Source organism: Budorcas taxicolor, chromosome 5 (genome assembly GCF_023091745.1).
Source record: "Budorcas taxicolor isolate Tak-1 chromosome 5, Takin1.1, whole genome shotgun sequence".
NCBI classification, from domain to species: Eukaryota; Metazoa; Chordata; class Mammalia; order Artiodactyla; family Bovidae; genus Budorcas; species Budorcas taxicolor.
In genome coordinates this window covers 118,099,396-118,127,210 of record NC_068914.1, presented here as the reverse complement: position 1 = coordinate 118,127,210, position 27,815 = coordinate 118,099,396, and the positions used below count along the sequence as shown (strand labels likewise).

At 49.4% G+C, this 27,815-nt stretch overlaps 1 protein-coding gene and 1 pseudogene across 2 annotated transcripts; both read right to left on the bottom strand.

Annotated features, from left to right (window-relative positions):
• Nucleotides 1–489: 489 nt before the first annotated feature.
• LOC128048195 (apolipoprotein L2-like) lies at nt 490–9,198 on the bottom strand (annotated as a pseudogene).
• A 4,525-nt stretch (nt 9,199–13,723) lies between these two features.
• On the bottom strand, nt 13,724–27,805 carry LOC128048531 (apolipoprotein L2-like). Of its 2 annotated transcripts, XM_052640934.1 has the most exons (5): nt 23,267–23,287; nt 20,176–20,216; nt 19,893–19,998; nt 17,979–18,099; nt 13,724–15,241 (listed from the first exon to the last, which is right to left on the bottom strand). In XM_052640934.1, the coding sequence occupies exons 3-5, from the start codon at nt 19,921–19,923 to the stop codon at nt 14,335–14,337; spliced, it is 1,059 nt and encodes a 352-aa protein (XP_052496894.1). In that variant the 5' UTR covers nt 19,924–19,998; nt 20,176–20,216; nt 23,267–23,287; the 3' UTR covers nt 13,724–14,334. The 2 variants fall into 2 exon arrangements, with proteins under 2 accessions (XP_052496894.1, XP_052496893.1); XM_052640933.1 differs by lacking the exons at nt 20,176–20,216; nt 23,267–23,287 and adding an exon at nt 27,715–27,805.
• Nucleotides 27,806–27,815: the final 10 nt, after the last annotated feature.

Sequence of the window (27,815 nt, the reverse complement as noted above, 5' to 3'; positions counted from 1 at the left end):
CATCATCATCAAGAAGTCAGTGCCTAATTAAGATAAACCTGCTGGGATCAAAGGTGAGTTGATGCTGGAGGAGGAGGGCTGGAGACCACCACCAGGAGGAGACTCTTGCTGGGACAGCAAGCCCTGGGGAGGGCGATAGAGGAGCCCAGGCTACTTCTCCTGGATCCCAGCTATCATTCCTCTCTGACTTTCTCCCATTTTAAAGCCTTTCGTATTCCTGGCCTCTCGTGGCTAGTTCCCCTGCCTCTCTACTCTGCCTCCAGTGTGTTCTTTAGTCCAAAATAAGTGGTTTCTCCTTTCCCCTCACTCTCTAGTCCCCCTCCCCACTTAGTCCAGGCCCCAGGCTCCTTCCTTCTCTCTCCCCTCTTCCACCTGCATGCATTCCTCCCCTGCTGTGCTCAGCTGCAGAAATGCCAGATTCCTAACACCCAGCTCCATCCGTACTGTCTCCCCTCCTTTCCCCTCTAACAAGGTGCTCTCAACCTGGTCTCACGTGTGTCCCTGGTTCCTGCACTGCTCTGGGGGTGGGGGAGTCGGGCCTTCCTTCAGCCTCTCATAGGTCTGTATGGCCTCCTTCAACTCCTCCTCCAGCTCCCTGGCCGGCTGCCTCAGCTTCTCAGCCAACTCTGTCTTTGCCCTCTCATGTAAGTGCACTGACTCTTACCAGGAAGCCCACATCCACTAGAAGGGAGATTCCTGCAAAGCCTGATTCAGGCCTTTTTGGTCATTGCGAGAGCCGTGCCTTTGAAAGCTTCGTTCACCTCCTTGCTGGTTTGGACAGAGACTTGCCCAGTGCTCGTGAAGCTTTTAGCATGGGCTGCTAACTGAGAGTTGTCTTTCACCAGCTTCGCAGCATAAACTTGTTTCCTAACCCCTTGCATAGATTTGTAGACTTTTGCTGTAGGAAAAGCCATCCCAAGTGCACACAGACATCGAGCTCCCACAGACACCTTTTCTTTGACGCTAGTTGACAACAGGCCACTGGCTTCCATTTCTGCTGATGACCTGCTAAAGTGTTCCACGATGCTGGAGGACACAGTGGGCACAGCAGCTGCTGCTCCCAGCCCTAACCCAGTGGTCGAGAGCACCAAACTGGCCCCTGCTGTCACGGGTGCCAGAGCCAGGCCAAGGGTGCTCAGAACACCAGACACAGTGCCGGTGGAGTTGGCCACCACCTGAAGACGGTCCAGTCCCTGTGCGACTTGTCAGCCCTGTCTGCAAGTGCACAGAGCTTTCTTATGCTCTCTTCCAGCTCCTGTTCCACCTGAGGAAACTCCTTTAAAAACCTCTGCCTGTCTAGCAGGTCCTGTTGGAATCTCTCTTGGTCTTCCATAGCCACATCTGTCTTCAACTCATTCAGAAATTTACATAATGCCTCCACTTCTTCCCTGTAACAAGGAACATCAAGGGATTAAGAAAGACACTTTGCTTGTCTGTAAAATAAGCTCAATGGATCTATTCTACATAAACCACAGAGATTTTATTATAAATCACAAGGGAAGAATTTTACAAATGTAAGTCATTTTCAACATTAAACACATGTTTGCACCTCATGGATACTCCATTACTCGATCATGAAATAAACAAGCAAAAGCCATTTTAAGATAGTCTTAAGAGAGGTATTTGATGAAGATGCCTCAGAGGCAGGTCAATACAATCACTTCCAAAGGCTGGTAGTGTGGAAAGTCCACAGAGAAACTAACAGAAGTGGGACTGGGGGAGAAAACCTTCATTCAAGGGCCTTAATGTGTAGTGAGGAGGCAACCTGCTCTTTGCCTTTGGCCGCTGGGAAGTGGTCCCTAAGCTCCTGGAATATTCTGGCTGATAGGAGTGTCCTTGTCTGCCTGGGCCTTTGGCCACTTGACAGTCTGACAAAGTGACATATGATGGTGGCTTTGGGTCATGTAATATCTGCACTGAGCTCCAGAGGATTTGGACACTAGGGCATTAGTCTGACCTCTGGGAGTATTCAGAGACAACAGGCCAGGGTATTAATAATTAGTTTTTAAATTTTTAGCTTGGAAATAATAACAGTAATAGACAAATAAAGCATCACCATAATAAGCAAAAGATTGAGGCCTGGTCCTATTCTCATTCAACATCACAAAATGGTTTTTGTTGTCATGCATTTAAAATTCTTTAACACCGAGTTAACTTCCTGGCAACTAACAAAAAAGAAAGACTGAGACAATACGAAGAGAGACACAAATTGAGCACTGCGGACACTGCACAAAGAAGCAAAATACACAGTACACAAACCCAGAGCTTTCTAGAAATCTCATCCCGTGACAATGCCCCAATTTATTTGATGTTATGTTTCAGGCAAAATGAACATTTTTTAAAAACGTCACAATTTGTTTTTAAACAGGGTGAGCACCCCTGGGGGCAGTGCCTTGTGTTCCTGCCACACACTGAATCCAGGACAGTAACTCATCCTGAGGACAGTTGAAATTTCATGTGTGAAACCTGCCCAGACCTTGTCCTGGAGCTGAAGGGAACCTGAATTCCGCTCTGCAATAAACTGTAACTGGAATCCTGACATCCTTCAGTGCCCAGCATCCCTGACCTCTCGGGGGTCACCAGCCTAACACACCTTACCTGGCGACAGCTTCACATACCTGCACTCTAAGACCATATGCAACTTTATGGAGCCTCTAAAGATTCAAGAGTCTTGAGGAAACATCTATCTGAATTGCTGAGTCTGAAGAGACCAGCACTTGCTCAGCTGGTGGAGGAAGTGCTTTCCTCTTTGTTGCGGATGCATGAGGCTCCTCAGAATCCCTCAAATGACACACAATCACAGCCACTCACTGTGACCCTGGAGGCTCACTGAGCCACACGGCCTTCCCACTGTCAGGGCAGCTCCATACAGACTAGAAGAGGGTCCCAGATGGAGTGAAAACCCAGGTCCCAGGCAGGGTGTGGAGGACACGACCACCACAGGACCTTCCACCCAGGGCCCTCTAGCCCAGCAGGAGGAGATCCCATCAGGGAGGGAAGAAATGTCCCCCCTCCCCCTCAGGGGGCTTCTGCCAGGGTCACAACCCCTCCAGTTCTGTGTCCTCGGGGCCCACTCTGCTCACTCTAGTCCCAATCCTGCTGCCCAAGCCTGCCTACTAGCCCTCTAGCCTGGACCCTCTGCTCCACTCTGACCCCTGGAGGAGGCCTGCCAGGAGGAAGCTGGCCTGAGGTGGGGGGACGTGGGTAACATTCCTGATGCACCCGTGTAGGTTACCTGGACAAACCAGCCTCAGTCACAAAATTCTCCTAGGTTTTGACTTAATGAGCAGGTTTTGCAGCTGTTCGTTGCTTACTCTCTTCTGATATACTCAATGATATCCTCAAAAAAGCTTTTACCCTGGGTGGATAAAAGACTAAGATGAGAAGAAATTATGGTGTAATGTAATGGTAAATGGTACTGAGGGTGAAGTGGTTAAAGTTAACAATCCTGAGCAACAGTCATCTGGGGGTACTGTTGATGGATTCACCTGGGGTTATGGGTGGACTGTGTGCAACCACCCCAATCATATGTTGAAGCCATAGCCTCACCCCTCCTCAATGAAGACTATTTGAAGATAGAGCCTTTAAGGTGGAAATTACAGTGAAATGAGGTCATAAGTGTGGGGCCCTAATCCAAGAAGATTTGTGTCCTTATTCGAAGAGGAAGCGATACCAGCTCACTCTCTCTCTGTCTATCCTGCAGCGTGAAGGGTTGTTAATATTTTTTCTTTTTCCTGTTTTAGTAAGAGTGAACGGAACCCAGGTCTCATATGGAGGGAACGCAGAGCACTAAATCTGTGTATTTACTGACTGGGGTGTGGGTGGGTGTGGGAAATGACAGAGCACTTGGGTATGTGCAGGGGTGTCTGAGATCAGTAGAGCCAGTACCTGCCTGAGGTGTCAGACCTGGTAAGCACATGCTCATATATGAGGCCCCTGGGCGGGTGTGGCAACACAGCATGGGGGGAGAGGTGATTCGGGGGGAGAGGTGATTCTGGGGGAGGGGGAGTTTTCCACCTGGATCTAACAGTCTGGGTAGAGGGGACAGCATAACGCTCGGCAGGACCTACTGTGTGGCCCAGGCCACAGACCACATTACATTTCATCCTCATAACAATATAGGGAAATATTCTTCTCATTTTACAGGTGAGGTCAGATAACTGTGCTCCAGTCACACAAGGGGGAGGCGACAAGGCCAGACTGGGGTTCAGTTCAGGGTCTGTGATCCTTGCAGAGCAGCTGGGCAGGTGGCAGGGCGAGAGTTGGAGGAGACAGCCTCTGTGGTGATGCCCCAGGGTTTGGGAGCAGGAGGTGGCTCGGACCAGGAGAGAGGGCAGGAGAAGCTTCAGGGATGCTGTGGGACCTCCTCTCCCTGCCCTGTCTGGTCCTGGGGACTCCCTCTGCTGTCCCCTCTGTCCGTGGGCTGTTCTGGCCTCACTTCTGAGTCATGAGCTGGGATCTGGGGGACCGGGAGGAAGAAACCAAGCCCCTTGGCCATGGCTCCCAGAGAAGAAGGCCAGAAAGGAGGCTATGGGGACAGACCCCAGGGTGGGGGAAGTCTCCTTGGCCTCCATGGGATCCAAGGATGCTTATCTATTCCCTTCTGATTCTTGTTTCTTCTCCAGGTTAATTCAGATAGTTGGCAGCATGTCAGTTCTGGGTCATAAGTAGGAACCATCCAAACAAGCGACAGCTGACTACCTGAGCAGTCCCAGAGGTCTTCTGGGTTCATGGCAGCAGCAGGATCTCAGAGATCTGCTTTCAGCTCCTTGTCTGCGTCAGGCTGGAAGGAGGTGTGGCTTCACCCTTGGGAAGGAAAAACAAGCTGTGGGCAACGTCGTGAGTGAGCAGTGACTGCAGGGAGCAGCGAGGGGTCTGGTCTCCAGCGGTTTCCACCAGGACGGCTGCCAGTGCCACCACGCACTTAGCCCAGCATGCTTCTCTGTCCCCTGGGCTCCGCTGGCCGCAAGTTAGGGAAAGTTACGCATCCTCCCACTGCCCTCTCCACCCTGAGTCAGAGCCCTGCTCTCCTGTTGGGGCACCGGGAGAAGGTCATCAGACAGGAGACAGCCATCTGCGAAGTTGTAGAGCAATAACACCAGAGATGGACGAACAGGCAGGAAGGGCTGCTCTGGAAATCCCGTGAGGGAACACGTGTGTGCACTGCTTGGCAGTAACTAACACTGATTCTCTGTCTATGACACGCAGGCTCCTGAGACTCACCTAGAATTAGGTCAGCCCAAGTTTGCATGCTGGTGCCAGAGCCTGGTCTTTCCGATCTACATCCCACATTTGTGATGACTATGCCCTACGCCTTTTTAAATATAAACATATCTATTCATAGGTATGTTTCTTAACAAATGAGTGTTTTTGTTCTAAAATGACGTCTTGCTCCCTGTGCTCCAGTCTCTGCTTTGATAAACTTCCTGATGCTGCAGCTCCCGCAGCCCACGCCCCCCTAGCTTCTGCAACAGCCTTTCTCTCACAAGGGCCTGCAGTCCCTCCAGCCCCGCCCAATCCCTGAAGCTCTGCCCTGGGCAGCTGAGCACCCGGGTGGTGCCCAGTCCTCTCTGCTGTCATCCCCTGACTGCTGAACTGTTAGGCTGTTTCTAATTATTTACGTAAACAATAGTGCAAAGAACACCTTTCTTGTAGAAAAGTTTGCCTTCATTGGATAATATTTCTTTAAGCTATTTCTGGAAGTAGAATGAATGGGTCTGAGGGTATCAACACCTAAAACTTTTTCATACCTAGAGCCACACTGTTATGCAAGGAAACTCCCAATTTATATTCAGACTCACGATATAGGAGAGTGCCATCCTTTCAGTATTGCCAGTTCTCAGTTGTCTTTTTTTTTTTAAGCAGATCTTTATATTGAGAAGTTTTCTCTTGGTTCTGGTTGTAACTATCATGTGCTGGGAGGTAAAGAAAGAAAGCAAATGTTGATTATGTTTAATCCCTTTTTAGAAGGCAAAAGAGCATTTATCAATTACCCCCCCTGAGACCTGACTGAAATGATAGTAAAGATCCTTATTGCTATAGCTACAGCTATTGATGAGAGCCTCAAGTGTTTATGATTTTGCTCTATACTTCAGTTGCTCTAAGATTTTATAAATTATAAGGTATATCATTCCAATAACCCTGAGGTGTGTACTATTATATCCCTGTTTGAAGATAAGGAAGCTGAAGCATATATATTATGTGTTTTGCCCAAGGTCAGAAATCTTGTTCATGGTAGACAGGGTTCCAATTCACTCTCTGGGCTCAAGATCCCATACCTGGCCTCTTCAGAGTTCAGTTCAGTCCTTCAGTCCTGTCTGAGTCTTTGCAACCCCATGGACTGCAGCATTCCAGGCTTCCCTGTTCATCACTTCAAATGTTGCCCTGTTCATCACTTCCAGTGTTCAGCACTTCCAGAGCTTGCTCAAACTCATGTCCATCGAGTCAGTGATACATCCAACCATCTCATCCTCTGTTGTCCCCTTCTCCTCCCGCCTTCAATCTTTCCTAGCATCAGGGTCTTTTCCAATGAGTCAGTTCTTTGCATCAGGTGGTCAAAGTATTAGAGCTTCAGCTTCAGCATAAGTTCTTCCAATAAATATTCAGGACTGATTTCCTTTAGGATTGACCAGTGCGAACTCCTTGCAGTCCAAGGGACTCTCAAAAGTCTTCTCCAGCACCACGGTTTGAAAGAATCAATTCTTCAGCGCTCAGCCTTCTTTATGGCCAAACGCTCACAGCCATACATGACTACTGGAGAAACCCTAGCTTTGACTCGACGGAACTTTGTTGGTGAAGTAATGTCTCTGCTTTTAAATATGCTGTCTATGTTGGTCATAGCTTTTCTTCCAAGAAGCAAATGTCTTTTAATTTCATAGCTGTAGTCACCATCTGCAGTGATTTTGGAGCCCAGGAAAATAAAGTCTGTCACCGTTTCCATTGTTTCCCCATCTATTTGCCACGTGAAGTGATGAGGCCGGATGCCACGATCTTAGTGTTTTGAATGTTGGGTTTTAAGCCAACTTTTTCACTCTCCTTTTTGACGTTCATCAAGAGGTTCTTTAGTTCTTCTTTGCTTTCAGCCATAAGGGTGGTGTTATCTGCATATTTAAGGTTATTGATATTTCTCCCAGTAATCTTGATTCCATCTTTTACTTCATCCAGCCTGGCATTTCTCATGATGTACTCTGCATATAAGTTAAATAAGCAGGGTGACAATATATAGCCTTGATGGACTCCTTTCTCAATTTGGAACCAGTCTGTTGTTCCACGTCCAGATCTAGCTGTTGCTTCTTTACCTGCATACAGATTTCTCAGGAGGCAGGTCAGGTGGTCTGGTATTCCCATCTCTTGAAGAATTTTCCAGTTTGTTGTGATCCACACAGTCAAAGGCTTTTGTGTAGTCAATGAGGCAGAAGTAGATGTTTTCTGGAATTCTCTTGCTTTTTCTATGATCCAATGAATGTTGTCAATTTGATCTCTGGTTCCTCTGCCTTTTCTAAATCCAGCTTGACCATCTGGATTTTCTCTGTTCACATACTGTTGAAGCCTAGCTTGGAGAATTTTGAGCATTACCTTGCTAGTGTGTGAGATGAGTGTAATTGTGCGGTAGTTTGAACAGTGTTTGACATTGCCTTTCTTTGGGATTGGAATGAAAACTGACCTTTTCCAGTCCTGTGGCCACTGCTGAACTTTCCAAATTTGCTGGCGTATTGAGTGCAGCACTTTGACAGCATCATCTTTCAGGATTTGAAATAGCTCAGCTGGAATTCCATCACCTCCACTAGCTTTGTTCGTAGTGATGCTCCTAAGGACACTTGACTTCACACTCCAAGATGTCTGGCTTTAGGGGAGTGACCACACCACCATGGACATCTGGGTCATTAAGACCTTTTTTGTATAGTTCTTCTGTGTGTTCTAGGCCAAAGGACTAGAGCACCCCCAAATCCCCTTCCTTCTCGGGTCTCCAGTCACATCTCAGGAGTGCACATCCTGGGCTGAGCCCACCTGAGCAGGTGCCGCCCTCCCTCTGCTCTGTTTAGGGGCCCCGGGGAACGGGAGGAAGCCCTCAGACACACCTGCCCCCACATCCAGGCTCTGCCCCTGCTTAACCTGCTGCCTCAGACCCTGACCTCACCTCTCTGGGCTTCCGTTTCCCTTCTTCTGTCAATTAGTGGCAATCATCCTTTTCTCAGACATTCATCCTGAGGATGGGGAGTTAGGCGGAGTCTTAACCCCCTACTTACCCAGGAGTCTTCCTCGGCCTGATTGTGACCAGGATCCAGTTGTTCTCAGCTCTGCAGATGCAGCCACCAGCTGTGCATCTCTTCAATAAACCACACACACCTCTGGGCCCAGATATACACCAGGAAGCAAAGAGGAAAGCGAAAGCCCTCACATCTGAGTCTCTCAGGCCTGCCCACCCACCGGGCCCTACCCTGGGCTATTGCCCCCTTCCTGTTGAGCCCGTAGAGAAACAAGCTCAGCTCTGACATGCCAGGTCCTTCTTGGCTCAGCACATCTCTCCCTGGATCTGTGAAGGAAGACCTGCCACCAACAGACTGTGAGGCCCTTGGCAAATCACTCTCCCACCCTGTGGGCTTCTTCCCAGCCCCTCCCTCTCTCCTCCTTTCCCACATGATACCTGCCTGCCTTGCTGATGTTGCTCTGGCCAATGGGGTAAATGTTGCTGTCCAGGTCTTTGATCTAGAAGAGGAGAGCTGGATGCTTATCCCACACCATACCCCTCTCCTCGCACCAGCACCCACCATGAGCTCTGGAGCAAGGCCAAGCTTGGAGTCAGGGTCTATCCTGCTGCACTGTGAGCAGGCTTTTCCAGATACAGGGGAAGCGGGACCTGGGGGTAAAGTGGAGAAGGGCTTGGGAAGGGAACAAGCTGCGGTCAGCAAAGGGGAAGTAATGAGTTAGACTTGCAGACAAACACAGAACCTCAGCCCTGAAGGAATCTTACATCTGGGTGTCTCTGCCCACGTGCACTTCTACCAAAGGTCGCAGTGGGCATTGGTGTTCAGGCAGCTTTACCTTAGGTAAACAGAGAAAAAGCTCTTCTAATTTTTTATGTTTAACCGGTAATGTAAAGTCAAGAGTGGGTTTAGCAGCCTTACGAGACAGAGGAGCTAAGCAGCAGAGGCTGAGCAGGTGCGGCCACCGGCAGGAGAGCCGGCTAGGACTACACATGGTTTGGAAGCAGGGCTGGGACAGAAGTCTCTTATCACTGATTGTCATTGAAGGGAGACAGGGCCCAGCCCCGCTCATCACTCATCTGAGTGTAAACCCTTGGTAGATATTCTGTGCAAGCAACACAGCTTGCTGAAAAGAAGCAGATTTAGTGTAAATACTGACCTCTGCAACTTAGCACAACACTGCTCAGTTAGGTTTAAGCCCCAGGAACAACAGGAGGTTGTGTGCAGCTGGTGTGAAGGTGGCTCTGTGACTTACAAGGTACCTTTGAGACATGGGAGCAGCAGCTTAAAGCCACTCAGTGCCAGGGCCTGCAGAGAAACTAGAAACCACACCAGAGGCCCTGCGGGGAGGGACTCAGGTCCTGGGTGGTGGGCACGTGCGTGCAGCACAGACCCCTGCCCATCTCTCCCCACGTGGGACACGACAGCAGGTGGCGACAGACAGCCGCCTGACCTGGGCTCCAGGAAGGCAGGTACACTGCCCCGGACCCGGGACAACTGTGCTACAGAAATACCACGTGCTTGCTCCACATCCTCCTGGGACAGGACACCCTGTGTCCCCCCGACCAATCAGCTCAACCTGGATGCAGGAAAGAGGCTGGAAGCACACAGAGGCCCCACCCCGGACAGTCCTTCCCAGGCAGGGGCCGTGGCCACGTTCCTGACCCTGAGCCCAGCTTCCTCCTGTTCTCCGTAGGGTGATACCACCTGCTCTCGAGGTGCAGTGAGGATCCGATGAGGATCCAAGTGACAGTGCTGTCACAGCGATGGCCCAACCCAGGCTCCACAGGAGTGAATTTCCCCGCAGGAAAGAGGAACAGGGAGTGGGATCCCAGTGGAGACTGGCATCAGGGGAGCAATGTTCCTGGAGATCGGGTCCCTACTGCACCTCCCTGTTGCCTGCACGTATGTAACATACATGCAGAGTACTGAGAAAGGGGCTCAACAGAGCAGGGGAAGCACTGGCATCACGCTGGGGCCCTTCACCCCTGACATCCCTGCAGATGCAGCATGTGGAGGTGATTCGAGTTTGGCTCCACTGCGGAAGAGAGCGGTGCACTTACTGTCATGTGTGGGGTGCTTGGACCCAGAACAGGGTGAGGAGAGTCATGTCTGTTGGTCTGAGAAGAGGGCACATGTGCATCCAGGAAGCACTCCATCTGGAGCCTCTTGACCTGAGACTTTACCCCCAGGATTCAGGGTCCCTGTTACCCATTCATCTTCTCATCCTTCAGCCTGACCCACTGGTCCAAAAATCTAGTCCCTGGACCCAAGCTATTCTGTGTCCTGAGAATTTGACACTGGGATTCCTGGTGCCTGGACCTAAGCCCCCTGCTGGCAGGGGCCTCAGGGGACAGACCGTGAGCTCCTGCAGGGGGACCTGTCCTGCTTCCTGTACTTCCTGAACTGTGCGAGTTTGGGGGTTTCTTTCCTTTCTCTGACCTGCCCTGCTTCCCCCAGCACCCTCTTCTGTGCTCACTTAGTCAGACTCAGTTTCTGTTGCTCAGAACCACAGGGATCTCTCCTGACACAGGGCTCACTGTGGAATTGCATCAACCACACATTGGGCTCAATGGGGTCCCACTCTAATGGCTCAGGAAGACATGGGGGTGGACACTGAATGGTTCTGTACCCAGTGCCTGAAACCCTGGCCAGGAGTCTGTGCAGGATGGGAATTCTCCAGGAAGTGATGAAGAAATGAACTCCTATTTCTGAAGGTCAGGCAGGGGATGGCCTTGACTGCTGACGGTTTGATCCCTGAATCGATCCTTCTCCAGACCCATCCAGTATTCTTGCCTGGAAAATCCCATGGATGGAAGAGGCTGGCAGGCTACAGTCCATAGAGTCGCAAAGAATCAGACATGACTAAGCGACTTTACTTTGCTCTTTTTTTTTTTTTCTTTTGCTGAAATCTTCAGGAAGGAATGGAAGGGCCAGTTGAAGCCTCAGAGTAAAACTGGCTGAGAAGGGGTCAGAGTCAGAGGCACTGAGGAAAGTCTTCCGAGGGAGGCTTGGACAAAAGTAGGGGGAAGGCTCTGCAGCACGTGGGGAAGGACTGAGGAGACGTCCTGGGATGATTTCCAGGTCCCGGGTCTCTGGCTTCCTGCCCTGGGCTGCAGGCATGAAAGACTGTTTGGTGCTCACATGCTCCACACGTGGAAAAACAGAGTTGGTGCCCTCTGGAGCAGGCCCATGGGGATGTGAGCCACACCCAGATGCTCCCCTTTCCTCCCGGGAGAGGAGGAGACTGAGGCATCCCATGAAGGCTCCTCACAAGGTCCTGGCAGGTGCAATCCCAGATGGGTGACCAGGTCAGAACATGGCCTTGGATGGACTTTCCCTTCATTCCTGCTCCCATCTCCCAGCCCCTCAGTCCTGCCCCTAGGGATGGAGTGAGCCAGGCCTCCAGCTCTGCCCTCAGAGGACCCCAGGCTCTTGCAAGCTGCTTTGGTCTGCAGTTAAGGTTTGACATCTGAGCTCAAAGTCATGGGCAGCCAGAGAAAAGCTGGAGGCTGGTACTGCAAAGGCCAATATACTTAAGGGTCATTCTAGCCCTGTGTAGGGAATAGATTAGTGGGGCAGGGCAGTGCCCCAAGGCAAACACAGGAATGGGGTCCTAGAAGCTCCTGCAGGAGTGCTGCTGAAACGTGAAGGCAGCCTGGGTGAGGCGTGTGCTGTCTCTCTCTCCCCTCTGTTTACGGCTGACCCCCCACCCCTCACACCTGCACGCAAGCCCTGTACTCTCAGTCACCCTTGGGTGCCCTGTGTCTATCCTGGTCCCTGGGGCTGGAGGAGGAGCATCCCCAAGCTCAGCTCAAGTCAGAAGACATGGGTATCCCCGGGCATTCCACGGGGCCTGTGGGGATCCAGGGTCTGAGGGAAACGACTGGATGGAAGCCCAGCGGGCAGGCAGGAAGATCCATGGAGGATGTGCGCCCTGAGTCCCTGCGAGTCAGGCTCCCGGGGAAGAAGGTCAGGCACTTGGAGCCCAGCTGAGCCCCTCAGTCAATGTAAGGAAGCTTCAGTGTATCAGCTCGTATTTACTAAAACAGAGTCTGGTGAACACAAGGTGGAGAGAACCAGAACAACCCGAAATATCTTATCCAGCCTCACCCCCAGCTGAAGAAGAAACCAACGGTCTGAGAGTCGTGTCTTTGGCCCAGGCTGTCCCATCTCCTGACACTCCAAAAAGTTCCGTGACCTGTTTCTGCCTCCTTGTTTCTCCTACTTTCTTTCTTAAAATCACCCTCTGTTCCTGCTCCACACTTGGACTTTCATGGAAACTCCACTGGTCTCTCAGTGCACTCTGGACCCAAAGAGCCCCTGGCACCTTGTCGTGTGCTCCACCCACGGTGTTTTCACATCACTGCTGCCACCAACACATCACCACCATTGTCATCAAGAAGCCGCCGCCTGAAGCTCCACATAGACAATTCCTCATGGAGACGTACACGTGGCCAGCAGATACATGAAAACATACTCAGCATCACTAATTATAGAGAAATGCAAACCAAACTACAATAAGTCATCTCCCCAACAGCAATCACAGGGGCCACCACCTCCATCTACAGTGCTCTGAGGCTGCGGAGAAAGGGAACCCTCTACACTGCTGGTGGGAATGTAAATTGGTGCAGCCTCTCTGGAAGACCATAGGGAGTTTTCTTCAACAACTGAAAATAGAGCTACCATATGATTTAGCAATCCCACTTCTGGGCATATATCTAGAAAAAATTAAAGCTCTAGTTTGAAAAGATACTTGTACCCTCAAATTCATAGGAGTACCATTCATAACGGCCAAGATACGATATTAACTGAAATGTCTGTTGACAGATTAAAGAATAAAGCAAATGTGGTACATTGAATCCTACATAGCCATAAAGAAGGATGAAATAGTATTATCTGTAACAATATGTATGGATCTAGAGATTACTATAGTGAGTGAAGTAAGTCAGACAAAGACAAATCTGTGATATTAACTTATATGTAGAATACAGAAAATAATACAAATGAACTTAGAGAATAAAAACAGACTCATAGACATAGAAAGTGAACTTTTTACCAAAGTTTTGGGGGGATAGGCAAACTAGGAGATGAGATTAACAGATACACACCAGATAAACAAGGACCTGCCTACTGTAGTAGCATAGGACCAGAATTCAATATTTGTAATAACCTATAATGGAAATCAACGAAAAAAAATGTAGACATACACATGCTCAGATGCTCTGTCATGTCTGACTGTTTGCAACCCCATGGACTGTAGCCTGCCAGGCTCCACTGTCTAAGGGATCTCCCAGACAAGAATATTGGAGTGGGGTATCATTTCCTCCTCCAGGAAATCTTTCCTACCCAGGAATCAAACTTGTGTCTCTTGCTTAGCAGACACATTCATTACCACCTGGGAAGTCAAGATAAATACATAGATACCTGTATAATTGAAGCACTTTGCTGTATACCTGAAATTAACAGAATATTATAAATCAATTATCCTTCAATAAAACAAACAAACAAGGGTCACTGCCTAAATAAGACACATCAGCTAGGGCCAAAGGTGAGTTGATGTTGGAGGAGAGGTCTAGAGACCAGCACCAGGGGAAGACTCTTCTTGCTGGGACATCACAGCCTGTGGAGGGCGAGAGAGGAGCCCCTGCTACTTCTGGATCCCAACAACCCTGACTGACTTTCTCCCACTTTCAATGCCTTTGAACACCTGGCCTCTCACTGCTAGTTCGCCTGTCTCTGCCTTTATTCCACCTCCAGTGTCGTCTTTAGTCCAAAGTAAGTGGTTTCTGATGGGAGGGGAGTTTGGGGGAGGATGGATACGTGTATATGAGTGGCTGAGTCCCTTTGCTGTTCACATGAAACTATCACAGAATTGTTAATCGGATATACCCCAATACAAAATAAAAAGTTCTCAGTATGAAAAACAGTGGTTTCTTCCCGCCTCGCATTCTCTGGTCTCCCTCCTCCTTTAATCCAGGCCCCTTCCTTCTCTCTCCTCATCTATCACCTACATCCACCCCTTCCCTGCTGTGCTCAACCACAGAAATGCCAAATTCCTAACACCCAGCTTCTTTAATGTGGTCTCCCTCTCCTTCCCTCTAACAAGGTACCTCTGCACTTTAGCCCCTCACATGTCCCGGACCCTGCACTGCTCTGGGGGTGGCCAAATCAGGTCCTCCTGCAGACTCTCATAGATCTGGGTGAGCTCCTCCAGCTTCCTCTCCAGCTCCCAGGCCCGCTGCCTCAAGCTGTCAGCTGCTACTGTCTTGGCACCATCGTGCAGGTGCATTGACTCCTTCACCAGAAAGCCCACATCCACCAGGAGGAGCACCCCTGCAGTGGCCAAGCCCGCGATCCGGGCTCCTTTGGCAATTGCTGAAGCTGTGGCTTTGAAACCTGCCTCTATCTGCTGGATGGCTGGGACTGAGATCCTCCCAGGGCTCATGTAGACGCTTGCATTGGCTGCAGAGCCAGGGTTGGCATTGCCTGTCTCCAGGGCATGGATGTGCATTTCAATGCACTGTTCAGCTTCTGTGACTTTCTCTGTTGTGTCAACAGTGTGGGGGTTGCTCTTGAGTACCTCTAGGAGAACCTTCCATTTCTTGATGACAGTTGACATCATGCGACTGGCTTCGGTCTCTGCTGATGACCTCTTCACATGTTCGATGATACTGGTGGACACACTGGTCACAGCAGCTGCTGCTCCCAGCCCTATCCCAGTGCCCAAGAGCACCACACTGGCCCCCATTGTCACGGGTGCCAGAGCCAGGCCAATGATGGTCAGAATACTAGACACAGCACCGGTGCTGTGGGCCATCACGTTGGAGATGGTACATCCCTTATGGACCTTCTCAACCTTGTCTGCGAGCTCATGTAACTTGCCTATGAACTCCTCCAGCTGCCGTTTCATCCGAGGAAACTTATTCAGAAACCTCCTCCTGTCCAGCTGCTCTTTGGGGAGTCTTTGTAGGCCCTCCTCACCCAAGGCTCTTTGCAATTCGTTCAGATATGTGTGTAGTTCATCTGCGTCTTCCCTGTAACGGTGAAGGTCAAGGGATTAGAAAGGGAATTTGCTTGTCTGTAAAACTGGATCCATAATATCTATTCTGCATAAATACAGATATGTTCCTATAAATCATTAGAAAAGAATTTTATAAATGTAAAGTTTTCTCTTTCAACCTTAAACACGTTTCATACTTTATAGATGCTCCATCTTGAAAAAGCTAAACTTGGAATAGTAAACGAAAGTCAGCTTAGGATACTGGCAACTTAAGAAACGTATTTGAGAGAATTCCCAGGTGGTCCAGAGGTTACAACTCTGCACTCCCACTGCTGGCCTTGACTCCATCCCTGGTTGGGGAATGAAGATCCCACAGGCCATATGGCTCAGCCAAAGATAAGATAGATGGTAAAGACGTCACACAGATGGGTCAACACCATCACTTTGTTGTTGTGTTTTTGTGTTTTTTTTTTCTGGAGCAGAGAAAGGTTTATTGCAGGGCCCTACACCATCACTTTGAAAGAGTGTTTAGAGTGGGAACTCCACAGATAAACAAAGACATTTAGGACTGGAGGAGAAAACCTTCATTCAAGGACCTCAGTGTGTAGTGAGAAGTCTCCCTGTTCTTTGCCCTTGGCTACTGGGAAATGGTCCCTAAGCCCTGAGAATTCTGGCTGATAGTGTCCTTGCCTGCCTAGGCCTTTGGTCACTGGTCGGTGTGACAAGGTGACAAGTGACCCAAGGTCTCTGGGTCCCATGGTATCAGTTCTGCCATCTGGTAGAGCTGGACACTAGGGCACGAGTCTGACTTCCAGGAGGGGCTGGAGATGACAGGTCAGGGTAATTTGGCTTTTAAGCAAGGTGAGTGTCCCTGATGGGCAGTACTCCATGCATCTTGTCACACACCGAATCCAGTTCCCTAACGTGTCCTGAGGACAATGGGAGCTTCGTATGTGAAACCTGCCCAGACTCTGCCGTGTGGCTGGTGGGAACTTTTATCCTTCCCTGTAGTAAACTGTAGCTGGGATCATGAAGCTTTCAGTGAGTCCTGTCTATTCTATAGGGAATTCTTGAACCTGAGAGTTGCTTTGGGGATCCCCTAATTTTCCATTGAAGTCAAAGTAAGGGCAGTCCTGGGCACTGTGCCCCTACACTTTGCAGACTGGCTGTCTCTATGACTTAGAATTTTTTAAACCCCCAAAGTCAGAGCTAGAAGGCACCTTATAGTCATTTGGTCTTCCATCTGCTGTCTTCTAAGCATTGAGCCCTTGACCTTCTCAGCAGAAGGTCACTGGGTCCACCCACTGCCCCAATGGACAGGGAAGCGGGAGATGTGCTGAGCCCTGGTTGCCCTTGGACTCTCCAGCTCACTCACTGACTCCTGACCCATCACCCAGCACCCTCAACCGCTCAGGGGTCACCAACCTAATTCACAATTTACCTGGCAACAGCTTCACCTGCCTGCACCCAAAGACCGTGTGCAACCTGTGGAACCTCTAAAGATTCAAGGGACTTGAGGAAACACCCATCTGAACAGCTGAGCCTGAGGAGACCAGCTCTTGCACAGCTGGTGGAGGAAGCATTTTCCTCTTGGGTGGGGAGGTGTGAGGCTCCTCAGAATCCCTCAAATGTCACACAATCACAGCCACTCATTGTGACCCTGGAGGGCTCCCTGAGCCATGAGGCCATCCCACTTTCAGGAGGACTTCACGTAGACTAGAAGAGGGTCCCAGATGGAGTGAGAAGCCAGGTCCCAGGCAGGGTGTGCAGACACAGTCATCCAGGGCCCTCTAGTCCAGCATGAGGGGAGCCCATCAGAGAGGGAAGAAATGTCCCCTCTCCCACTCAGGGGACCTCTGCTATGGTCACAGCCCCTTCAGGTCCGTGTCCTCGGGGCCCACTCTCCTCACTCTAGTCCTGGTCCTGCTGCCCAAGCCTGCCTACTAGTCCTCCAACCTGGACCCTCTGCTCCACCCTGACCCTGGGTCTGACCCTGGTGCAGGCCTCCCTGGTCCTTTGGATGAGATGATTGTACTTGATTTCCTATCTCTGACCCTGCAGTTCACTCTGAGGCCATCACCACAATTCATCAGACTGAATTGCTATTCCCACTGGACACAGGACAGATCTGAGATTCAAAGTCTTAAGCCCACAGGCCCAGGAGTTGGGCAGGGCTAGATCCAGGATCCCATCAGCTCCTCCAGTTCCTCTCTAGCCTCTCTGCCTTATGGGCCAGCAGGACCCTGCAGGGTTGGTTCATTTCCTAACATGGGGAATAGAAAGACTGTAGGCAGATCCAGGACACAAATCGTGGTGTCAGGAATTTCTAACTTGTCCCAAGGGAAATTCTGCTTGGTTCTCATCACCAGAAAAAGACCTTGACTTCTATCTCTTCCCAACAAGTTTTTTTAAATGTCAGTATTGACTGAGTACTTACTCTGTGTCCATCATCATGGGAAGCACTTTACATGCATGATCTCAGTGTCCTCACAATAAAAATGAAAAGATGAGGAAACTAAAGCTGAGAGCAGTTCAGTAACTTGTCCAAGACCACATAACCTGCCCTTCCTTGCAGGTTTCATCTCTTCTCAACCCACAGTCATTCACTGTCAGCAAATGACATGGAGGAAACATTCCTGATGGGATCTTGAGAAGGAACACTCTTGACCCTCACAATAGGGTCCTGCCTGGAGGAGGCATTCCTGCCAGGAGGAAGCTAGCCTGGTGCTGGGGGACATGGGTGACCTTCCTGGTGCACCTGTGCAGGTTACCTGGACAAATTGGCCTCAGCCTTAATTCTCTCCAGGAATTCATTCAGCAGGCTCAGCAGTTCATCTCTGCTCAGTGTGTCCCAGAGACATTCAACGACGTCTTCAAAAAAGATCTCAATATCTAGATGAAAGAAAAGGGAGTAAGATTAGAAGAATTTGTGGTGGGACATAAATGTTATTGAGTATAAAGTATTTACAATTCATCTTGCTGAGCAGCAGTCACTGGGTGCTCTTGGTGAGGTCACCTAGGGTTATGGATGGACCGTCCTCCCCGCCAAATTGTGTTGAAAAGTTAACCCCCTGGTGACCTTACTGAAGATAGGGCTTGTAAGGAGGTTAGGTGAAATGAGGTCCTAGGCGGGATTCCCAGGTAAATTGAGGTCATAGGTGGGATTCCCAGGGAGTTCTAGTGGTAAAGAACCTGCCCGCCAATGCGGGAGATATAAGAGAGGCGGGTTTGATCCCTGAGTCAAGAAGATCCCTTGAAGGAGGGCATGGCAAGCCACTGCAATATCCTTGTTTGGAGAATCCCATGGATAGAGGAGGCTGCCAGGCTGCAGTCCACGCAGTTGCAAAGAGTTGGACATGACTGAGCAAATGAACACACACACACACAAAGAGAAGAAAGAGCAAGTGTGATTTGTTAGTTACCACTTCCAGAATAGACTGGCAGCACTCTATAAATGAATGCTTTCATGTTTGGGCAGTGAAACAATTGAAAACTCACGTTAAATGGGATAAAGAATGTAATGACTACAAATAGCCTCAGATCACTACAGGGTAAGATTACTCCTCAATGAGTTATCAAAATCCCTGAGTGATTTCAGAGATCTGGAGGTTATGGAATTGTAGGTAAGATATTGGTGGCCAGGCTATATATGTGTGTGGGGGCTGGGACTTGATGTCAAATGTGTTTCGTGGTAAATCCACACAAAGAGGCATTATCCTGATTTCACAGAAGAGGCAAGTGAAACTCAGACAGGAGAATGGACAGCCCAAGGCCACAGAGCCGAAAGCCCTGAGGTTGAATCCAAGGTCAAGTGTCAGACATTTCTTGGACACGACTTTGAATCCTCCTTATATTTAAAACTCCTGTGATTTGTTCGTTCTGCTCTATAGCGCACAATGGGGATTCTTTGCAACTCACTTTTGGTGGTGAGCATGCAGTAGCGTGTATAGAAGTAGAAATACAATGTGGTGCACACGAAACTTAGAAAACATTACAAACTCATGTCACCTAATTTCAAAAAAGACTTTAGGACCACTTGCCATTGAGTAAAACTACCATGTGAGAGGATTCCTGCTTCTGACCACAGACTCTAGGATGGGCAGGGAGGGGATCAACCATGTGGAGGAGGTTTGGAGCCAGATGTGATCCTTATCACCCCTCCCCTCCAGGTGGGAGGCGGCAAAGGCCAGACGGGGGTTCAGTGCAGGGTCCACTGACCCTTGCAGAGCGGCTGGGCTGCTGGCTGGGAAGAGCCAGAGGAAACAGCTTCTGCGGTGATGCCCCAGGGTCTGGGAGCGGGAGGAGGCTTGGGCCAAGGGAGAGAGCAGGAGATGCTCCAGTGATGCTGGAGGACCTCCTCTCCAGGCCTGCCTGGCCTTGGGGACTCCCATCTGTGGTCTGTGCTCCGCGTGCGCTCTCCCGGCCTCTGTCCTGAGTCACTTGCTGGGGGTGGGAGAGGCGGGAAGTCAGCGCCTTGGTCATGGCTCCCTGAGGAGAGGGCCGGGAAGGAGGCTGCAGGCAGACCCCAGGGTGAGGGAATCTCCCGGTCTCCCTTGGAGGCTCAAGGATGCCTATCCATCCTCTTCATGGCTCTTGATTCCTCTGTAGTTTAACTCAGCCTGGAAACACCTCCCTCAATTCTGGGTCACAAGTAGGAACCTTCCAGAGAAGAGACAGCTGACTACCTGAGCAGTGTCCGAAGGTTTCTGAGCTCATGGTGGCAGCAGGGGGTCTCAGCGATCTCCCTTCAGCTCCTTGTCTGCGTCAGGCTGAAGGGGGTGTGACCTCACCCTTGGGGAGAGAAAAGAGACTGTGAGCTCCACTGTGAAGGAGCAGCGGCTGCAGCGAGCAGTGAGGGACAAGTTCTCTGGTGGGTTCCCCCGGGACGGCCACCAGTGCCTCCAGGCACCAGCCCAGTGTGGCTCTCTGTCTCCTGGGCTCTGCTGGTTGTTAAGAAAAGTCATTCACCTCCTACAGCTCCTTCCAAGCCAAGTCAGAGTCCTGTTCTCCTGTTGGGGCACAAGGAGAAGGTATCAGACAGGAGACAGCCATCTGCGAAGCTATAGGAACAATAACACCAGAGACTAGAACAGATAGGAGGTGATACTCTGGAATGAAGTGAGGTTGGTTGGAACACCTGTGTTTTTGAATTGGTAATAACTAATATTAATGATAACATTGATCCAGTGTCCTTGACATGCAGGCTTCTGAAACTCACTCAGACTTAGCTGAGTCCAAATTGTCATGCTGGTGCCAGAGTCTGGACTAGAACGTGAGTCTTTCTGATCCAAATTACATGTGTGTGATGACTATGCTCTACTCCCTATAATATACAAAAATATTTATTTTTGGATATATGTTAATTGGTAAATGACTCTTTTCATTCCAAAATATGAGCTCCCTGTGCTCAAGTCTCTCCTTGATAAAGTTCCTGGTGATACAGCTCCCATAGCCCAGGTCCTCCTTGCTTCTGCAAGACCATTTTTCCCCACAAGGGCCTGGAGTACCACCAGCCCTGCCCCAGTTTCTGTATCCCTCCTCTGAGTGGCTGAGACCCCTGCAGCTGTTCTTTCTGTCCTCCTTGCTTTCCCTCCTTAATATTGGACTTGATGTAGTTTCTAAACTTTTATGTAAATAATAATGCAAAGAATATTCTGCTTGTATAAAACTTCACCTACATCTGAGACTGTATCCTTAAGCTATATCTAGAAGTAGAATTCAGATCAGATGGCATCAACACCGAAAAAATTTCCATACCTAGAGCCACCATGCTATGCAAACAAACTGTAGCAAAATGTTCACACTTATAATATATGAGGGTGTCCATCCTTTCAGATATACCCATTCTCAGTGGTTTTTCTTAAAAAAAAAAATCAGATCTTTATAATTAAATCATTTATTTTGGTTCTGCATGTGATTATCTCGCCATGGGAGAGGAGGAAGGAGAGCAAGTGTTGATGATGTTGAGCTACTATTTTTAAGAACGCAAAAGAGCATCTGTCAGCTACTCCTCCTGAGACCTGACTGAAGTGATGGTAAAGGTATATAAGGGTATAACACCATCTGCTGATAAGAGTGCTGGTTTCTGTAGTGTGGTGGTTATCACATTCACCTAACACGCAAAAGGTCCCGGTTCAGAATTGAGTGGAAACAGCTTCACGTGGGCTTCCCTTGTGGCTCAGTTGGTAAAGAATCCACCTGCCATTCAGGAGACGTGGGTTCGATCCCTGCGTTGGGAAGGTCCCCTGGAGTGGGGAATGGCTACCCACTGCAGTATTCTGGCCTGGAGAATTCCATGGACTGTGTCATCCAAGGGATCACAAAGAGTCGGACATGACTGAGCAACTTTCACTTTCACTGAGAAGAGCAACTGGTGCTTGTGATCCTTGCTCTGCATTGGCATCGGCTCTGAAGCTTTACCAGTGGTCCCTCGTATGTTATTCCATTAGCTTCTGAGGTCTGTACCATTGTATCCTCATTTACAAATAAGGAAGCTGACACATAGATGTTACCTGACTTACCTAAGGTCAGAAGCCTTGCCCTTGGTACACTGGTTCCACCCCACTCACTGGCTCAAGAACCCATAGCCTGCCTCTCCTCCCTCTGCTGCTGATAAAAACAAGCATGGGAGCAGTAGGAGACCGGAGTCTTTCACGAATGTTTGAAGACTCACTGGGTGGAGAAGTGATAGCTGCGTAAAGAGGAGCACAGTAGAGGGAGAGAAACAGGGAGGGTGTTCACAGGAGAGAAGAACGGTCTGCTGGGCAGAGCCCCAGAGAGGGAGCAAGATGAGAGGGAGGCCGAGGGGAAGCAGGGGACAAGCCCACCACCCCCACATCCCATCCCATATTCACAGCAGCCTTCACTCTTCACCAGGCTTTTCAGAAAGTTACTTGAGAATGAGATGCAGGGAAAAAAATAGGTTTACGTGTTTGTTTAATTATGGAGGAAGGTAAAGGATACCCACGAGAGAGATAGACGTGGGATCCAGGAATCAGGAACATCAACCCCGTGGGAAGGGAATCCAAGGATCCCAGCTGGGCGCACAGCAGACCTAGAGAGAAACCTGTCCAGAATGGGATAAGAAGTCCAGAGTCTGTGGGACAGGGGAGTCAGTATCACATGAGGCACAGTTGGAAAGAAATGGAGGAAATGCTGAAGATAAACAGTGCAAGGGGTGAAAATGAAGCCAATTAGAAACATTAGGAAAAACTAAAGCTCAGGAGGAGAAGGTGACGACAGGGGATGAGATGGTTGGATGGCGTCACTGACTCAATAGACTTGAGTTTGTGTAGGATCTGGGAGTTGGTGATGGACAGGGAGTCCTGGCGTGCTGCAGTTCATGGGGTTGCAAAGAGTTGGACATGACTGAGAGACTGAACTGAACTGAAGTGAACTGCTGAGAAGCATGTGCGGCTATATGGTACAAGTTATCTCTTTAAAAATGTATTAAAATATCACAGAAAGTGTAAACACTTTTGTGTGATTTTAAAAAAAATCTAAAGTAAATATATCTATGTCCAAGACCGTTGGAGACTGTTTTAAAACCGAAGTAATATTAATATATATAATACGAAATAACTCACAGGTGTATTAACTCACAAGTTTATTAGTGATTCAAAAATCTTAGTTTTATTTCATTTATAGTCATTATAAAATAACCTTTATCTTAATAAAATAACCTTTATCTTTTAAAATGAAACAGAGTATTTAAATATGTGAAGTAAATGTGCTTGTTAACTTAAAAATCAAACACACTTCTCGAGCTTGGGAGCCGAGCACTGAAGGGAGGAGGAAGACTACCATCTCAGCTTACAAAGCTGCGCGTCAAGAAGTAGGAGGTGCAGTCGAGAGCATAAGGAACGAAGATGTAAATAAAGTGCTTACACGTACAAAGCTTCCTAACAGAGGATATACAATTAGAATAATGATAAAAGGAGAAGAAGGGGAAAGGTATAATAGAAAGTATATAAACAAATGAAATCCTTATTTTTCCCAATAAGAAGCAAATAAATACTATCAAATTTAAGTCAAGAAAAAGCAAAACGCAATACTTAACACTTCCTAGCTATTGTGTTTGATGACTTCCCACTTTGCACCAGGCACCTTCCCAAATGCTTGGTATGTATTCACTTCCTTTTAGTTCTCAAAACGGTCCTATAAGAAAGGAAACTGAAGCTTAGAGAGGTTAAGTAATTTACTCAAAGCACACAGCTGGTGCTACAGCCAGACTCCAAGTCCAGGTTCCTGTCTCCTGCGCACACATTCTCACACCATTCAGCCTCCCAATGTAGTGATATCATTTAAAGATATTGGTTAACTATCTAAAGAAGAAGCTTTTCCTTGGGAAGGAAAGAGCAGAACCCTCTGTACAAATTGATCTGTTTTAGTCATCCGGTCCCATCACTTCATGGGAAATAGATGGGGAAACAGTGGAAACAGTGGAAACAGTGTCAGACTTTATTTTTCGGGGCTCCAAAATCACTGCAGATGGTGATTGCAGCCATGAAATTAAAAGACGCTTGAAAGGAAAATTATGACCAACCTAGATAGCATATTGAAAAGCAGAGATATTACTTTGCCAACAAAGGTCCATCTAGTCAAGGCTATGGTTTTTCCTGTGGTCATGTATGGATGTGGGAGTTAGACTGTGAAGAAAGCTGAGTGCTGAAGAACTGATGCTTTTGAACTGTGGTGTTGGAGAAGACTCTTGAGAGTCCCTTGGACTGCAAGGAGATCCATCCTGTCCATTCTAAAGGAGATCAGCCCTGGATGTTCTTTGGAAGGAATGAGGCTAAAGCTGAAACTCTAATACTTTGGCCACCTCATGCGAAGAGTTGACTCATTGGAAAAGACTCTGATGCTGGGAGGGATTGGGGGCAGGAGGAAAAGGGGACGACAGAGGATGAGATGGCTGGACGGCATCACCGATTCATTGGATGTGAGTTTGAGTGAACTCCGGGAGTTGGTGATGGAGAGGGAGGCCTGGCGTGCTGCGATTCATGGGGTCGCAAAGAGTCAAACATGACTGAGCGACTGAACGGAACTGAACTGAACCATATGCACTTTTAGGATTGGATTGTTTTAACTCTAAGACAACAGAAGTCACTTTATAGCAGTCAGTAACCCACAAGAAATCGGGTGGTTTCTAGTGCCACCACCTAAAAGATGACGAAAGCAGCTGAATTAAACGCCAACAAGAAATGTGTGACTCGTGCTGTGACAACTGTCAGTGTAGGAACATGTTTGTGTTGATGAAGCCTAGTTCTCTAGAAAAGCAGGCGTGAAAACAGGGTGAAACCAGAATGATGAGAGTGAACTGTGACCTTAAACAGATACTGTCCAGCAGCATCTTGCCCACCCACATGGGCACCCATGGGCTTCCGTCCACTCAGAGGAAGGAAGACCCCTTGCAGGGGAGGTGAATTCCAGAGACTGCATCTCTGCTCCTGCAAAGGCAGGATGCTCTTGAAGGTGATCAGAGCAGTGGTCATAAAGGAGCACCCACATATAATAATAACAATAAAAGATAATGATTGCTATGAATGTTTCATTGAGACAGGCTGAGTCTGTGAAAGGCCATGAGTTCATAATAATATTCAAAGGAGAGGACTTTAGAAAAGTGTGGCCAAAAAGAGAGACATAAAGGTGAAAAAGAATGCTAGTGGTTATGCAGAAGACGCCAGATGAAAGATATGTGGGATCGATGCCTGGGCAGGGAGCAGCCCCTGGAGAAAGAAATGGTTGCCCACTCCAGTATTCTTGCCTGGGAAACCCCATGGACTGAAGAGCTGGGAGGGCTCCAGTCCATGAGGCTGCAAAGAGTGGGACACAACTGAGCTGGTGTCTTTCTTTTGTTTCTATGGTGCAAAGAAGAGTAAATGTAATGGGAATTGTTTTGTTGTGAATTGAATTTAACAATAAGAGGAGTCTTGAAGTCTCTGGGTATATTCCTTTCTGTTTATTTACACAAATGTTTATAGAGGATTGAGAAAGAAAGAACCCCTGACATCCAGGGGCTGGCCCGGTGTCACAACAGGGTGATGCTCTTCTCCCGTTGGATGTAAAGGCTCTCACAGAACTCCAGCCTCACACAAGGTCACCCTGAGAGCAGGAGCGAAGGAGACAGCAAACACCCGTCACTGCGCCCCCACCAACACCACGCCCCTCCCCTGGCTGAAAAGCAGGACTGCCCCTTCTTTACCAATCACAGCTTCATCCTCGCTCTGCTCGCCCCTCTCCACAGATGAGTTACTGAGAGCCCGGTGGTAGTGCTGCCTCCCATTCCCCGCAGCACCGCATCTAGAGCAGCCCCATTGCCTTAGAGCTTCCCCCACATCCCCTCACCTAAGCTCCAAGCCTAGAATCTTTCTTCCTGCACCTTCCTCTGCGATGTTCCCAGCTCTCCCTCACGAACAGTAACCATCAGCTTGTTTTTAGGGAGTGTGCCTGGTGGCGGAGGCTGGAGGCAACATCATATGGATGGGAGAGAAGTCACAAAGGCAGGCCCTCCTCCAGGTAGATGGAAGAGGAGAGCTGGCGGGCCCCCTGCCCCTTCTCTGCCCCAAAGCTGCAGGACCCCAGGAGCCAGGTCAGCCTATTGAAATCATGAAACATGAGAACAGAGCCAAGTCAGAAAGGAGAGGAGGGCTCTGGCAGAAGGGCCGGCTCCAGGGTGATGACAAACAATTGTAAATGCGTTGAACACTGGATTCATCCTTCCGCCCTTCCCTCCCATTCTTGGCCTGGTCCTGACCCTTGTCTGGGGCCTCAGCTGGGTGTGGATGCTGATGGGGCTTCCTCTGCTGAATTCCTCACCAGGGCTTCCTCCTCTGTTAGCCTCTGATTGGTCCCTTTCTGGAGAGGCTGTTGGTGGGAGAGGGGAGGGCCCTGGAGAAGCCTGTCCCTGCCCAGCTGCCTGGCCAGACATGAATCCCTCCCCTCCTCATGGGCAGACAGATTCTCCCCAACATCTCCCTCTTGCGCCTGCAGTCACCCTCCCTGGGAAGGGAAAGGGGCGTTAGGAAAGTCCCTGGCTGAGCACCTGGACCCTCCCGACTGCCCGAGCTCCCGTGTTCCTCACCCTCTCTGTCTCCGCAGGGCCTGCTGCAGGAGACTGACAGCTCCCTGCCACAGGCTGCCCCTCCCCGTGCATGTGCTTCCCCACTGTCCCCACGTGTGACGGGTTACTTGTCCTTGGAGGCCCAGCTCCAAGCCTTCCTCTGCCACCTTCCCCCAGCTGCTCTCCAGCTCCTCTTGAAGGCCACACTTTCCTGGTGGTGGTCCCTTTTTGCTCAGTTTCTCCAGGTCTAAGAACCCTTCCCACATCATCAGGGGTCCTGTCTCTTCTCTGCTGCTCCTCCTGTCCAGGGTCTGGGCACCCTCCGCCCTCCTGGGCACAGCCTGGCCAAAATATGAGGGGTGGGACCCCTTATGGGGACATGAAAACAGCAGCTTCTCGATGACACAGCACAAGCCCAGTTCCCCCTGTTAAAATTAGAAAGGGAGGGAGGGGAGAAGAAACAGGAGACAGAGAAACTGAAGAGACTGAAAGAAACTCAGCAGTGGCCACAGGACTGGAAAAGGTCAGTTTTCATTCCAGTCAGAAAGACAGGCAATGCCAAAGAACGCTCAAACTACCGCACAATTGCACTCATCTCACAAGCTAGCAAAGTAATGTTCAAAATTCTCCAAGCCAGGCTTCAACAGTATGTGAACCATGAACTCCCAGATGTTCAAGCTGGATTTAGAAAAGCCTATTATACTGATGTCCGTAGAGTTTGGCTTTTTATCTTAATATTGCAACACCGGGATATATGTGGACCTTGTGCAGTGAGCCCTTCTCACTTCTTCCAGCAGTGCCACCTTCCCCACAAGGACCTCCCATCACCCACAAAGGTGATGATGCTCCCATCGTCCTGAGCAGAGGGTCTGGCAAACACAGGAAGCCAACGCCCTTCAACTCCCCACTTGGTGTGCTGTCCATCTCCAGGCCCCACTGTCCCCCAGGGCCTGGCACTGAGTCTGGCACTCAGAGCCAGGGTTCTTCAACAAATCTTGATTCCTTGTATCTGAAAAAAATCCCCTTTCTCCCATCAGCCCCAGCCTAGCACCCTGGGGACAGCTTCAAGGTGGCCAGGTCATAGGAAAGGAGGCTCTGACTTCTTGTCCTCCTCCACCCTGTCTGCTTCCTTCTATTTCCTAAATGGCTGAGTACCTGGAACATACGCCTTCCTTCTGGGGTCGCTGCTTATGTCTCAGGAGTCCATATCCTGAGTTGAGCCCACCTGAGCAGGTGCCGCCCTCCCTCTGCTCTGTTTAGGGGCCCATGGCTGGGAGGAAGCCCTCAGACACACCTGCCTCCACTTCCAGGCTCTGCCCCTGCTTAACCTGCTGACCTCACCTGTCTGAGGTTCCATTCCTTCTTCTGTCAGTCAGGTACAATCATCCTTTTCTCAGACAGTCGTCCTGAGGATGGGAAGAGGGGATGGGCGGGGTCTTACCCACCTGCTTACTCAGGAACCTTCCTCTGTCCGAGTGTGAACAAGATCCAGTTGTCCACATCTGTGCAGATGCAGCCACCAGCTGTGCGTCTCTGCAATGAGAAC